This window comes from Hordeum vulgare, chromosome 1H, assembly GCF_904849725.1.
Source record: "Hordeum vulgare subsp. vulgare chromosome 1H, MorexV3_pseudomolecules_assembly, whole genome shotgun sequence".
NCBI classification, from domain to species: Eukaryota; Viridiplantae; Streptophyta; class Magnoliopsida; order Poales; family Poaceae; genus Hordeum; species Hordeum vulgare.
In genome coordinates, this window is record NC_058518.1 from 500731964 (window position 1) to 500746441 (window position 14478).

General features: G+C 47.2%; 2 protein-coding genes and 1 pseudogene across 5 annotated transcripts; 2 read left to right on the plus strand and 1 right to left on the minus strand.

The window, feature by feature from the left end:
- The first annotated feature begins 1761 nt into the window (after positions 1-1761).
- Positions 1762-9299, plus strand: LOC123450384 (probable E3 ubiquitin-protein ligase ZFP1). 4 transcript variants are annotated; one of them, XM_045127673.1, is made up of 8 exons: positions 1765-2035; positions 2825-2891; positions 6113-6938; positions 7169-7414; positions 7514-7548; positions 8213-8311; positions 8417-8572; positions 8855-9299. In XM_045127673.1, exons 3-8 carry the CDS (start codon positions 6170-6172, stop codon positions 9011-9013), a joined length of 1464 nt encoding a protein of 487 aa, XP_044983608.1. In that variant the 5' UTR covers positions 1765-2035; positions 2825-2891; positions 6113-6169; the 3' UTR covers positions 9014-9299. The 4 variants fall into 4 exon arrangements, with proteins under 4 accessions (XP_044983616.1, XP_044983610.1, XP_044983608.1 ...); XM_045127681.1 differs by lacking the exon at positions 8213-8311 and having other exon boundaries at positions 1762-2035; XM_045127669.1 differs by having other exon boundaries at positions 1766-2035; positions 7169-7548.
- A 377-nt stretch (positions 9300-9676) lies between these two features.
- LOC123450422 (ras-related protein RABA1f-like) lies at positions 9677-11279 on the minus strand. The gene is made up of 2 exons (XM_045127683.1): positions 10912-11279; positions 9677-10397 (listed from the first exon to the last, which is right to left on the minus strand). The coding sequence occupies exons 1-2, from the start codon at positions 11127-11129 to the stop codon at positions 9965-9967; spliced, it is 651 nt and encodes a 216-aa protein (XP_044983618.1). The 5' UTR covers positions 11130-11279; the 3' UTR covers positions 9677-9964.
- Positions 11280-12017: 738 nt separating this feature from the next.
- Positions 12018-13533, plus strand: LOC123450414 (annotated as a pseudogene).
- Positions 13534-14478: the final 945 nt, after the last annotated feature.

Below are 14478 nucleotides of genomic sequence, written 5' to 3' on the forward strand. Positions count from 1 at the left end.
CATCCTTCCAATCCACCACACCATCGCGCAATGGAGATCCACCTCCTTCTTCTCGCCTCACCCGTCCAGTCCACCCCACCGTCGCGCAATGGAGATCCATCCTCCTCTCTACACCCATCCTTCCAATCCACCCCGCCGTCGTGCAAATGGAGATCCACCTCCTTCTTCTCGCCTCACCCGTCCAGTCCACCCCCATCGTCGCGCAATAGAGATCCACCCTCCTCCCCGCGCCCATCCTTCCAATCCACCCCACCGCCGCGCAAATGGAGATCCACCTCCTTCTTCTCGCCTCACCCGTCCAGTCCACCCCACCGTCGCGCAATGGAGATCCATCCTCCTCTCCGCACCCATCCTTCCAATCCACCCTACCGTCGTGCAAATGGAGATCCACCTCCTTCTTCTCGCCTCACCCGTCCAGTCCACCCCCATCGTCGCGCAATGGAGATCCACCCTCCTTCCCGCGCCCATCCTTCCAATCCACCCCCACCTCGCGCAAATGGAGATCCACCTCCTTCTTCTCGCCTCACCCGTCCAGTCCACCCCATCGTCGCGCAAATGGAGATCCACCTCCTTCTTCTCGCCTCACCCGTCCAGTCCACCCCATCGTCGTGCAATGGAGATCCACCCTCCTCCCCGCGCCCATCCTTCCAATCCACCCCATTGTCACGCAAATGGAGATCCACCTCCTTCTTCTCGCCTCACCCGTCCAGTCCACCCCCATCGTCGTGCAATGGAGATCCACCCTCCTCCCCGCGCCCATCCTTCCAATCCACCCCACCGTCGCGCAAATGGAGATCCACCTCCTTCTTCTCGCCTCACCCGTCCAGTCCACCCCATCGTCGCGCAAATGGAGATCCACCTCCTTCTTCTCGCCTCACCCGTCCAGTCCACCCCATCGTCGTGCAATGGAGATCCACCCTCCTCCCCGCGCCCATCCTTCCAATCCACCCCACTGTCGCGCAAATGGAGATCCACCTCCTTCTTCTCGCCTCACCCATCCAGTTCACCCCATCGTTGCCCAATGGAGATCCACTCCCCCCTTCTTGCGCCAATCCTTCCAATCCACCCACTTTTGCGTAGTGGAGATCCACCCCTCCATCTCGCACACATCCTTCCAGTCCACCCGACCGTCGCACAATGGAGATCCACCCCTTATTCTAGCCATCGAACCCCAACGAAGACCACTATCTGATTCAATGAGCAACCTACTGCCCCGTCCGCCTCGAGTTGAGAGCTGCTCCCCCCACCCACCCACTCCAAAAAATACGTCCACAACAACCGAATGCCCATGGGCAGATCTAGATGCGCGCACAGGAATTCTAGAGCCCGATGGGGGTGTAGCTAGGCACAGATGAAAAGAGATGATGTTACTTGGGAACCGACGCCCGACAAATCCGGGCAGGGTTGACCGAGACAACAAGGTGAGACGGCGGTTGGGAGTGGCGTGACGGAGGAGAAACAGGGCACGACGGTGGCGGCGAGAGGGCGCACGAACGGCGATAGGGAGGCGGGGGGCGCTCACGTCCAGATCCCAATGATGCCACCGTCGCCGGTCACCCCCCTCCCCCTCCTCCTCATCCCTCCACCAGATTACTAACTCTAAATATTTTCTATTTTCTCAAAGCAAATACCAGGAGCTTGAAAAGGAAGGTTTGATCAGCCCAAGGAAAAGAAAGAGCACATCGGGGTGTTTTAGTATTTTTCCAATCCCCGATTTCTGCCCCTGTATGGTAATTCGTTCACCTATTTAATTAGCGAAATGCCGCCGTCCACCGAGAGTCAGTGGCCATAATACGAACTGCCGCCCCATGGCTTCCTCCTCCTCCCGTACCCTTTCGCCCTCCTCCCCCTGACCCGCCCCAATCCGGCCTCCGCCCCGCCGCGCCCAGCTCCGTTCGTCCGCCGTCCCCCGCCCTCTCGCCGCCGCCGCCGCCGCCGTTCCCTGCCCCTCCTCCGCCGCGCCCCTCCCAATCGCCGCCCCGCCTCGCTGCCTCCTCCACCGACCCGCCCGGATTTTCTGGGCACAGGTTCCGAGGTAAACATCATCCTCTCACCCGCGGCTGGCTAAACCCCGCGGGGCTCTAGGATTTCTGCGCGCGCGTGTAGATCCGCCCATGCGCATTCGGTTGCCATGGGCGGTTATTTTTGGAGCGAGTGAGGGGAGAGCAGCTCTCAGCTCGAGGCGAACAGAACAGGGCAGTAGGCTGCTCGTTGAACCGGGTAGCGGCCTTGGCCGTAATTCGAGTCATGACAACGGATTTCACGAGATTGATTGTCTAGAGGTTTTTCATTTCATTTCCCTGGATCGTGTTTCTGAAAATTCGGGGCTGGTCAGGAGGTGTTGCTGTCTGAATAGGTGTTCATGCTTGGGTCGACGCCGTTCAAAGTTGAAACGGCTGTTTGCGTGATGCCAGCGCCGCTAGAGCGGCCTGTGGGCTGTGGGGTCTCTGTTGATTTGTGCAACCGTGGTGTGCACTATGGACTGCATCATACATGCAGTGCTCTGCTCTTGACTGGGCATTTGTTTTCACACAAGGCTGGCTTAGAAGTTAGATCAGTTACTGATTACTGATGAACTAAGATGACGTGTGAATGCAGATTATCAGGTGGCGCGCTTCCTTTTCCTTCGATGCATCCCGTTGCTTGTCTGCAGTAGCTACCACAGCCATGACCTTATCCGGGTGGGGGTTGGGTGGGGGATGTGCACGCTTTGCTTGCGTGTGCCTAGTTAATTAGCTATTAATGCTGCTGTTTTTGGCTTTTTGCAGTGAACAGTCGATATAGGGTAGAACTGCTTAATGATACACATGAGTCTGATTTTCAGGTGGCTAAACACTCTTGTTTTTACTCTTCGTCTAAGTGACAGCAAGCTGTTTCAATCGCCAATTGCTGTATGTTCTCTCCCTCATCTTGATTTTATTACTGCACTTTTTAAGCCTGGAAAATTACCAAGACCCAAGGGTATTGCCTGAACAGAGTAATTGAGTTCTAAATCTGCCACCATGTTTAATTATTAGTTCCAGGTTTGTTCTTAATCAATAAATGATGTTATGGTTCATCCTTGTCTGTGCAGGAAATCTACACCTCATTTCCGTTTTTATGATGATAATTTATTCCTCTGCAAACTATTCCAAAATGCTATGAGATTAAAACATGTGAACCTCATATGTCCCGATTTTATTCATTTAATGCTTTGTTAAAGTTTATGTTTTGTGTATGTTCTTAGGCTGGCATTATTAGTGTACAATTTTTTGTCGGCATTGTGTTCATCAAGATTGCTGATGCTATCTACAGCTGAAGAATGCCTGTTCTTGCCAAATTGTTATGTGCATTATTTGCTTAGAAATGTTCCAACATAAGAATATGTATTAAGATTAGTATGCAATCAAATGTTATTAAATTGATCTTATAATTGCAATTCCCGATAAATGTTCTTGGGAGCACCTTGCCTAAATGCGAGCACGGGCATTAATTGCATCATATTAGATATTTCGAAGAAAGAGGCTGGAGTATTACTGGATACAGGGTAACCAACTGGTTTTACCATATCTTTTTTTAGAAAAGGAGGATTACCTCCGGCCTCTGCATCAACACGATGCATACGGCCACTTTATTAATAATAAGGCAAATAAATTGCGGTTCAACATAGTCTCTGGCAAAATAAATCAGAATGAAAGGTAAATATAAAAGTGCCACAACCGGCAAAATAGGCCTAGATGTCTACTCATCTATCCTATTACTGGACTGCCATCCAAACTGGTTGAAGATATCCCGCGCTACCGTCTCCCATCGGGTAGACCCAGTAACCAAAGGCTCCCTGGTTTCTGCAGGAGTGAGTAATGACCATGTATGGATCAATGCCGCAGCTCTGTGTAGTACCTGTAAAAAATGTATGTTTGTATGTCTGTGAAAAACCACATCATTCCTACAGTTCTATATGGCCCAAAATAGTGCACAAACTCCAATACGAATGTGTCTAGCTATAATCTTATCCACTCCATCTAGCCACGTTCCAAATAACATGTCAATACTGTCCGGAGGTATAATATTAAAAGCTATACGAACCGTGTGCCAAAGAACTCTCGCAAGTGGATAGTGGAGAAAGAGGTGTGAGATGTTTTCCTCGTTATCACAGAAGCTACACCGAGTACTACCCCCCCAGTTTCGTTTAGCCAAGTTATCCTTAGTTAGAATCACCTTCTTGTGCACAAACCACATGAATACTTTGATCCTTAAGGGTACTTTGACTTTCCAAATATTCCTTGACTTGGGGATAGTAATCGTGTCAATAAGATTTAGATACATCGATTTGACTGTAAAAATTCCGCTATTCGTAAGCTTCCATTGCACCCTATCAGTTTCGTCCGATAACTGGATATCCATGAGTCTCCTAACAAGGTGTAACCAATCAGCCCATCTATGTCCAATGAGTGACCGCCTGAATTGTATATTTAGAGGATGTGACTGTAAGATTGTGGCTACGTACGCATCCTTGCGTTGCGCAATATTATAAAGGGCTGGATATTGCGTGGCTAAAGGTGTCTCCCCCAACCACGAATCCTCCCAGAATCTAGTACCCTCACCATTTCCAATAATAAATTTGATTCTATGGAAGAAGGATGACCTTACTTTCATCAATCCCTTCCAGAATGGTGAATCATTGGGTCTCACATTTACTTGTGCTAATGTCTTAGAATGTAGATATTTATTATGCAAAATTTGTACCCACATTCCTTCTGTCTCTACTGACAGTCTGAACAGCCACTTACTTAGCAAACATCTATTCTTCACCTCTAAATTCCCAATTCCCACACCACCTTGGTCTTTAGGCCTACAGATAATGTCCCATCTGGTTAATCTGTATTTCTTCCTATCCTCATCACTCTGCCAAAAGAATCTAGATCGATAAAAATCCAATCTTTTACGTACCCCTACCGGTACCTCAAAGAAGGATAGGAGGAACATAGGCATACTCGTAAGCACCGAGTTAATCAAAATTAGTCTTCCTCCATAAGAGAGCAGCTTGCCCTTCCAGCAACTTAACTTTTTCTCAAATCGATCTTCTATGCATTTCCACTCACTATTGGAAAGCTTCCGGTGATGAATAGGTATACCTAAATAGCTGAACGGTAAACTCCCCATTTCACATCCGAACAATTGTTTATACGTGTTTTGTTCATCTTTTGCTTTCCCAAAACAAAACAACTCACTCTTATGGAAATTTATTTTCAGACCAGACAACTGTTCAAATAGACATAGTATCAGTTTCATATTCCTAGCCTTTGCTATATCATGCTCTTCTTTTTTTGCATGAGGGATGAACGACCATACCTGCCCAGTTAAATGGCGCAGTTGTTCTTTCCAAGATTGATGGTCTGCTACTTTGAAGGACTCAAAAGTATATGCAAAAAAGTGTGCATAAAGATGGTTAAATTTAGAGTTAGCATTACTTGAACAAATGAGTAGTCAAATAATACTTCGCATGTGGAATTTGGTAAGGGGTAAGGTATGATTTGTTAATTACCACAGCTCATAGTGGACTAATGCTGTCTAACTGTGAAACTTGAGTTGCAAATTTAATACTCCCTCCGTTCCTAAATATAGGTCTTTTAAGATATTTCACTAGGAGTCTACATACGGAGCAAAATGAGTGAATCTACACTCTAAAGTATGTCTATATACATCCGTATGTAGTCCACTAATGAAACCTCTTTAAAGACTTATATTTAGGAACGGAGGGAGTAGTAATATATGAAATTGTGATTTGGCATCTTTAGGAGAGCGAAACTGGACAAATATGTATGCTGATTGGTAACTCTGCAACTCTAGTAAGTTAAGGCATGAGCTATTTTGTTTGTACATGATCAATACCTTTTATTTCTTGTTGGTCCACCTAATTTGTCCAGAATGTGTAAGCTATTTTGTTCAATCAGTATGTTGGCTGGAGGATAGGTCATTTCATGCCTTGCATTATCAATCATTGACATATCTCTGTGAAAGTTTTTGTCCTGTACCACGACTACTTAAAAAAACATGCTTTCCTTGCATTTTGCATGTCTACTTACAGAGTTTGGACTGACTGCTGACCATATTTAGTTAATCTGATTTGCAGCAAGAGTTAATGAAAAAGCATTGTTGATCCATAAGCAAGGGAATTGTGGTTGGCATCATGTCACAGAGAAATATGTCTTGGACACATCAGGGTGCTAATCCTGAAACAGAGGAAGGACAACTTCAGCCTGAAAATTCCAATAATGGTGGCACTGGCAGTAATTTATCCAATCAGGGCGTGCAAGTTGCTCTTGGTGTTCCAGGAAATACTGCTAATGATGGAGTCCGTGATTCACGGAGTTACTATGAGAGCATTAATAATCACCGCCAGCATGCTCAGAATTTATACCCATATGCAGGCGTTGATCCGAGTTTTGTCTACCCATCGAATATGTACAATCCCGGCATGCCAACACCATCTGCGAACAGATATGTCCCTCATGCAAGTTTTGGACAGGGCAATCCGCCACCCTCACCTTCATATCATCAAGTTGCCACAGGAACTATGGACGAGAGTAGCAGCAGTAGCAGTTTTGGTGATGCCACCAGAGAATCCATGAAAACGAAGAATGCGGTAGCTGAGAGTGGCCATCATTTTGATCATGGATTTGCAAGCTCGAGTTCATCTGCTCATGTGCCTCAGCATCCTGCACAAGGGACATGGGGTCCTTCATTTGAATCACATGGTGCACCAAATGGCTCTTCTGCTGATGGACCGAACAGGTCAACACAAATGGCTACTCACCCAGCATTGGTGCGTCATGGTAACTATGTATTTCCAGCTGGTCACATGGGCCAGGGCAATACATGGAATACACAGCCTGTAAATGTTATTGCTGATGGAGTGCCACACTGGGCATACAACAATTCAGTCCACAATCCTTCAGGTAAGTAAACCTTCTTGATTAATAAAAATGAAATTGTTTTGCTAAGTGATGATTCAAGGCACTTTTTTATGGCTGTCAGTAGTTTTCATTGAATAATTAGTGGCTTATATTCTTGGTAGGTTTCATTAGTTAGAATAACTGCAACCTTTTATAAGTTATGGCTTGGCTATAGGATATAATTCTGTGAAGTGAGATGTGGAGAGATAACCGAAAATCTTGCTTCTTAACAGGTCAGTTTGCTCATCCAGGAACAATGGGCATGCCAAATGGTCGTCTTCAAGATTATCAAGCTGGCCCTTCTGCTACTTTTCATGGGTCTTTACCTCATTTCAACCAGATTCCTGTGCATAGCACGCAAACTCCTGCTATGCTTAATCATATTCAGATGCAAGGGCCTCAGCGTCAGAGCAATGTAGTGCAAGGTGCAAATCCTTCTGGAATGGTGCAGGGTGCAAATCCTTCTGGAATGGTGCAAGGTGCAAATCCTTCTCGAATGGTGTTCACCTGGGATCCATGTCTGCCTTTCTCCAGTTCTGGACATACTAATGGACCTCCAGTTCATGCATTTTTGACAGATCAAGTTTACCATGGGAGTATAAGATTTCTTCAGGTGATTCACATTTCCATACATTTTTCTTATGGAATGATAGCATGCATGTAGCTCTAATTGCATGATAAATGCTGAAAAAATAATATCTTAGATAATTTGTTTGCGTCTACCTGGTGTTTCTTGTGAGGCATAGAAGATGCATGTATAATTTGGACTTGAATCCTTTATTCTGCAAGGATATGCATGCTTCATACTTATGCCGGAAACACAATTTCATTTTAGAAGAGTAATCAATTGATGTAAGAATTTAGTCATAAAAGATCTGTGGATATTTTTTTCAAGAAAACATTGCCAATTATTGCGCTTAGTTGCTGAAGTGCTGCACATTTATTTTGCTTGAAATCTTCAAAATATGCCTGTCATCAAGTTTTAGAAAATCAAATTATCCAAACATTTTTTATGAGCCCTTTACCATATGTTTTCCCCCTGCAATCTGTGTTGCATGAATAGCATGCCCCAATTTTGGCCAAGACAAATGAAACCATACTTTCCATTGCTGTGATACGTGATTATCATGTTTCTGTTGTCTTGCTTGCCTACTGCCTCTATTAGTATCTACAGACATTAAAATTTGCTCCATACCTCACTAATATGACTGGGCTTACTTTTATGAGTGATTTCCTTTTGAATATGGATATCTGATGTAATCAATCTGTCCATACAGCAAGCTGCTATGGCGACTATGTCAACATTTTATGATGCAATACATCTTATTGATGAACAGTGGGATATGGGGCTAGATATAGACAGCATGACGTATGAGGTATGGAGCAAATGACCAACTCACTAGATTGTGAGTTTCTCACAGACACTTTTGCGGGTTTGCATGTATGTAAAACTGATAAAATGCGGTCCTGCTCTCCTGCAGGAGCTTCTAGCATTGCAAGAACAGATTGGAGATGTCAATACCGGTTTGCCAGAAAGGCACATCCGTCAAAATCTGAGGGTAGATCCGTATGTTGTTCCCGGGGCAGCTCGCGGGTCTGATCAGTCTGTGGAGAAGGACGCTTGCATTATATGCCAGGTATTTTCACTTGATCTCTTTTGTTAATAACACCACTGGATTTTTTAAAAAATTAAACACCACTGGATCTTAATATCTAAGTTTGGTACTAAACAATTAACCTGACAATATTTACATAGTAATAATATTATAGCTCCTTATCCTTTTTAGAAGCAGCTCATTTACCTAGAATAGTCAATACACCCCTTTGTCACTATCGACGGCTAGATTAACCAGATATACAGTTTTGCTGCCCATACCTTTCTCTGGTTTCTAAAGTGGGTTTGCTCCGTGTCTTTGCAGGAGGAGTATGAGGCAGAAGAAGTCGTAGGGACCCTCGACTGTGGCCACAAGTACCATGCCGCGTGCATCAGGCAGTGGCTGATGATGAAGAACTTGTGCCCCATCTGCAAGGCAGCAGCATTGCCAGCAGAGAGAAGCGGGGGTGACCGGCGCCAATAAATCATTTGCCGCGACTGAGATTCAGCTCAGTTCGTTGTACATAAGAGATGTTGGATGATTGTGTTATTTACCTGTAATTTCCTGTTCGGTTTGTTGCGGACATAGCCTGCCCCAAAACTGTATAGCCAGAATGCATGGTTTCGTTTCCTAGACTGCTCTTAGACCCCCCCCCATGGTGCCTGAACTTCTCTCATCATGGCTTTCCTAGATTGCCCCTTTTATCCATTTGTACATTGTAATTAAACCTATATATTTCCCTTTCAAAAATCAGAATTGAAAACTCAAATGGTTCTTTCTTCTGGATGCTCTATGGCTTTCTTGGTTCTGCAGTTTTGGTTTCTATGGTATAGGGGTGTTTTGGTTGCTTTTGGAGTTTGGTTTATAACCAGAAAAAAACATCTATTTTATGCCTTTATAGCTTTGGTTTTTGGCTTTTAACTGGATTTTTTTTGAATTGTTTGGCTTTTAACTGGTTATTGTTACATGATGGTATAAGTCAAAATCACAAAAAACATACCATTTGTTTTGTATAAACCAAACTCTAAAAGCTCAATTTTTGCAGAACATATAGTGTAGCAATGGTTTTTGGCTTTTAACTGTAATTTTCATGATGGGAGTCGCCAAAAAATTTGGTACAGTAACAGTTTACCATGACAAATCCCCTGAACGAAATGGAATTGTATAAATAAGCAGATTCAGGAATACACAGACCCAAGAGGTAGAAACACATCCAAGGAAAAGGCCTATAAGAAATTCACGATAACCTCACACTTCCAAACCCCTAAACTATACCAGCAAAAGCTGTAGTCGTGAACGAATCAAATGTATGAAAAATATGGCAAAATGAACATTGAGACACTCGATAGCGCATGAATACAAATGAGGACTATGACTGCAATAACATAGTGCCCTCCCCCCTACTGTATAAGATGCCACCATCCTGAGCTTAAGCTAAGACGAGCAGCAGGTGGATTTCTTCACCGCGGACACGTCGTCCTTGGAGCCGACGCTGATGGTCTTGCCCTTGGGAGGCGCGGCGGGGTCGTCGCCGATGTCGAGGGCCTTCTTGCTCACCACGTGGTAGATCTGGGAGAGCACCTCGGTGAAGGCGTCCTCGACGTTCATGGCCTCCAGGGCGGACGTCTCCATGAAGAAGGTGTTCTCCCTCTCGGCGAACGCCTTGGCGTCCTCGGAAGGGACGGCCCTGAGGTGGCGCAGGTCCGCCTTGTTCCCCACGAGCATGATCACGATGTTGGCGTCCGTGTGGTCCTTGAGCTCCCTCAGCCACCTCTCGACGTTCTCGAATGTGACGTGCCTCGTGACGTCGTAGACGACCAGGGCGCCGACCGCCCCGCGGTAGTACGCGCTCGTGATCGCCCGGTACCTGCAGGCGCAGCGCAAATCGATGATCAGCCGGTGGTGCAGGTAACAGTTTGAACAGCAAATTAATGAGCATGTATGGTCGCTCTCATTGAACACGGGCAATTAAATTAGTCGCTCTCATTGTCTAATTGATGATTACAAATTGTTGAGCACAGGAGTTGTAATTGATGGCTACAAGATGTTTCCTCGTCAATTACTAGCAAGCATGTTTTCCCAAACCCCATATATGCTCGAACAGCTGGGGTGCATGTACAGTCTACATCAGGGTCAGCTCCTGGACCCTACACAATCCTCAACAACTGCAAGTAGCAGCACATTGCTACAAATGTGATGCCCAATCATGGAAAGCTACTACGTATGGATCGAGACAATGCCAAATCTAATCTCAGCATCCAGTGAAGCATTTCAATCAAACACAGCAGCGTATGCTGAAGGATCGCCGACAAGAAGGGGTGATGAGATCCACATGCCACACGGGCTGCTGTAACGATGAATGGATCTGGGGGGATGGGTACCTCTCCTGGCCGGCGGTGTCCCAGATCTGGGCCTTGACGACCTTGTCGTCGACGTGGATGCTGCGGGTGGCGAACTCGACGCCGATGGTGGACTTGGACTCGAGGCTGAACTCGTTGCGGGTGAAGCGGGTGAGCAGGTTGGACTTGCCCACCCCGGAGTCCCCGATCAGCACCACCTTGAACAGGTAGTCGTAGTCGTCCTCCGCCCTGTACGCCATCTCCCTCTCCCCTCCCCTCCCCTCCGGCCGCCTTCTTCTTCCTCGTCGGCGGCGGGCGGCCTCGGCTTCTCCTCCCTCCTCGCTGCCGCTGCTTCCTGTTGGCTGGATAGATCGTATCGCTATGGCGGCCGTGGTTGTTGAGGGGGGTTCCGCTCCGCTAGTCGGACGTGGGTGGGCCCAGGGAATGGGAAATGCAGGCCCCGAGCGACCGGGCGGCCCAGCCCGTTCGGACTGGCTGGGCCTGGGCTGCACTGCACTCACCTGGTTCACTTCACTCGGGCAGCCAGCAATCCCACACTCCACTGACAGCAGCGGCAGCTGGAGCGGCGAGTCTACCCCAGCTCCGGCACCGAGACGACGGCGCTGCTCTCTCTCTCTCTCTCTCTCTCTCTCAGGTATCTCACTCCCCCTCATCCTCGCGCCTCTTCCGCATTCCTCTCCCGTTCGCTCGGAGGGCTTGGGTGTTCCTCCCCGCGCCCGCCCGCCGTGCCTCTGGCCATGCGGCGCTTACGGACACGGTAGATCGACGCCCGCTCCGGCCAAGGGACGCCTCTGCTCTCTCTACTTGTATCTTGCTCGCGCGGGGTGTAGGTCTGGCCGTCTGGGGTTCCGTCCGTCACAGCTCTCGCCGCGTCTGCGTTCGCCGGCCGTGCGCGCCAGGCGTTCGACGCATTGCCTCTGCGCAACCAAAGTGCTGCTGCTGTCACTGGCGGAGCCTTGTGGGGGACAATTAGGGGCTGTGGCCACCCCTTTCAAAAGCCCAAATTATCTTGCTTCACGCTTCGCCGCTGGCTGCTGTGCCGTGATCCTTCTCCTTGTGTTTGGTTGGATGCTTGGTGTTCGATGAAAGGGCAGTGGCCGCTGTCTCGCCGATGACGTTGTTTCTTTGCGCCTGCAGGGCCGATGTCAGCGGGGAAGAAACCGCACTCCCTGCAGCCGGCGCTGTCGTGGTCGTCCATCCCGCTCGACCTGCCAGGCCGGGTGCTCGGCCTGCTCCCCACGTATGCCGACCGCGCCCGCTTCGCCGTGGTGCGCCCACAGTAGCGGGCCGCCGTGAGGCGGCAGCAGCAGCTTCCCGCACCACTGCCACTGCTCGCGCTGCCGGACGGCACCTTCTACAGCCTACCGTATTACAAGCCCTTCCGCTTCCCTGGCTGCGGCTTTGCTGGGTATCAGAGTGCCTGTGGCAGCTGGCTCGTATTCCCCCGGGATGACGGATGCTTCCTGGCTGACCCTTTCTCCAGGGCCACCGTCACGCTCCCTGCTCTCTCCAGCGTACGGCTTCGGCCTCCAAATGCAGTCGCTAAATGGTCAGAGGAAGGCACGCTGAAGTATGCAGACCCTTACACTACATGGATGCATATCAATACATCTGAGAAGCTGCACATAAGTAAGCTAATCCTGTGCTCGCCAAATCTCGTTGCTGCACTAGTCGGCATCGGATACGCCAGTCAGATTCTAATGTGCCAGCCAGGGGCCTTGTCGTGGTCAGTACGCGCGTATGATCCGTGCAGGAGGTTCGAAGACATGTCATTTTACCAGGGCAAGCTCTACGCCATTATCAATAACGAGAACCTTCTTGTGGTGAACATCAGCGAGGACCAAAGCACCGGCGATCCGCAGGTCTCTCGGATTGGACAAGTCATCGAGGGTGAGCCATGGTATCCAGTTGTGTTCGAGGACAACACTATGCCTTGCAAGAAGCTCTACCTGGTTGAATGGCAGGGGGCGTTGCTGATGGTACGGAGGGCAGTTTGGTGCCAGGTACCTGAACCTGGAGTGCGCGGTGAAGTTGTTGCTCGAGAGAACAGCTTTGAGGTTTTTAAGGCTGACTTTGAGCATTCACGGTGGGTCAAGGTGTCGGCTTTGGGGGGTTTGATGTTTCTAGGGCGAAGGTGCTCCAGGGTTTTGTCCTTGTCTCAGTACGGGGTCCCGGATGATCACATCTTGTTCTTGGATGATGATGAGGAGAATCGTATGGAGTATAGATATGACGAGGAGAACACTTCCTACGGCACCTATGACATGAGATCCGGCAGGATCCGTTCTGTTCATCCAAACATTTCCTGGAAGCGTGGCGATGAAATGCGTCTGGCAGCATGGCTCTTCCCTCAGGACTGAAGCGGCGATGTTGTTCGATGGTTATTTTGCAAGCTGCTCACTTGTTATCTATCTGACCGTGGTATGTATGGTGGTTGGCGTGGTGTTCAGTTCAGTGGAACCCATGAAATGCATTACTAGTAGTATTTATCTGAACTAGGTTACTTTGTTAACTGTCGTGGTGTCTGAAGCAATTGTTGTGGTTACTATGCAAGCTGTTAACTGCGTCGGTTTCCAACTGGTACCGTAGTTGTTGCTGTGCCTACGAAAAATCTTAAAATGCATCACTTCTCTGTATCTTTGACATGGTGGTCTCTTTTATCTGAACTAGGTTACTCTGTTTGTTGCAGTCTCGCAGAGCATCAGCAATTGTCTGAACTAATTTGTGGTCATTACTGTGCAAGCTGTCAATTGCATTGGTCTTCAATTGGTACTCTGATTGTTTCTGTGCTTACGGAAGATGTTTAAAACTCATAACTGCTTATATGTATCATTGGTGGCGTGGTCTTTTTTTTTCCCTATTCTGCGATGATTTGGTTTGGTGGTGTGTGACTCCCTGCAGTATTGATTTATTTTTAGCTGAAGTAGCTATCTTTTGTGATGATCCTTTCGCAGTTGTGCTGTTAGTGTGGCTTGAACACATATTTCAGCAACTTTTTCATGTATGGAGCATTTATTTTCCTGTCAAAGGAATCGTTAGACGGTGGGACATGTTTTTAGATAATTTTTCGTATGGAATTGTTATAATTGTTAAGAAGTTCTAATAGTTGCCAGAACATTTTGTGGTCCTTATGGACTTTGAAACATATTTAAAAACAATTGTACTCCCTCCGTCTCGGTGTATAAGTCATTTTATGAAAATCAAATAATCTCAAAACACTTAGGCGTGATACATTAACTTTCACATCGTTTCTTGTTTTTCTACATGAATAAAAGAATCAACTAATAGGAGGCGTGGGCCGTATATGTTTTTAATGACTTGAGACTAACTAGCACGACATGGAGTGGTCAATTCATTACATGCAATGATATTATTTAGCAAATTAATATTAATTACTCTCGTTTTCCTCTTCGTCTTGGTCGTGATGAACAACCTAAGATGACTTATACACCGAGACGGAGGGAGTACAAAATATTTACTGAAAATTTTATTATCATGTTAAATATATTTTTGTCAACCCCGTCTATGAATTATTTATTGATTCAAAATGTTAATAACAGTCAATAAAACATTCAAAATGTTAATAAC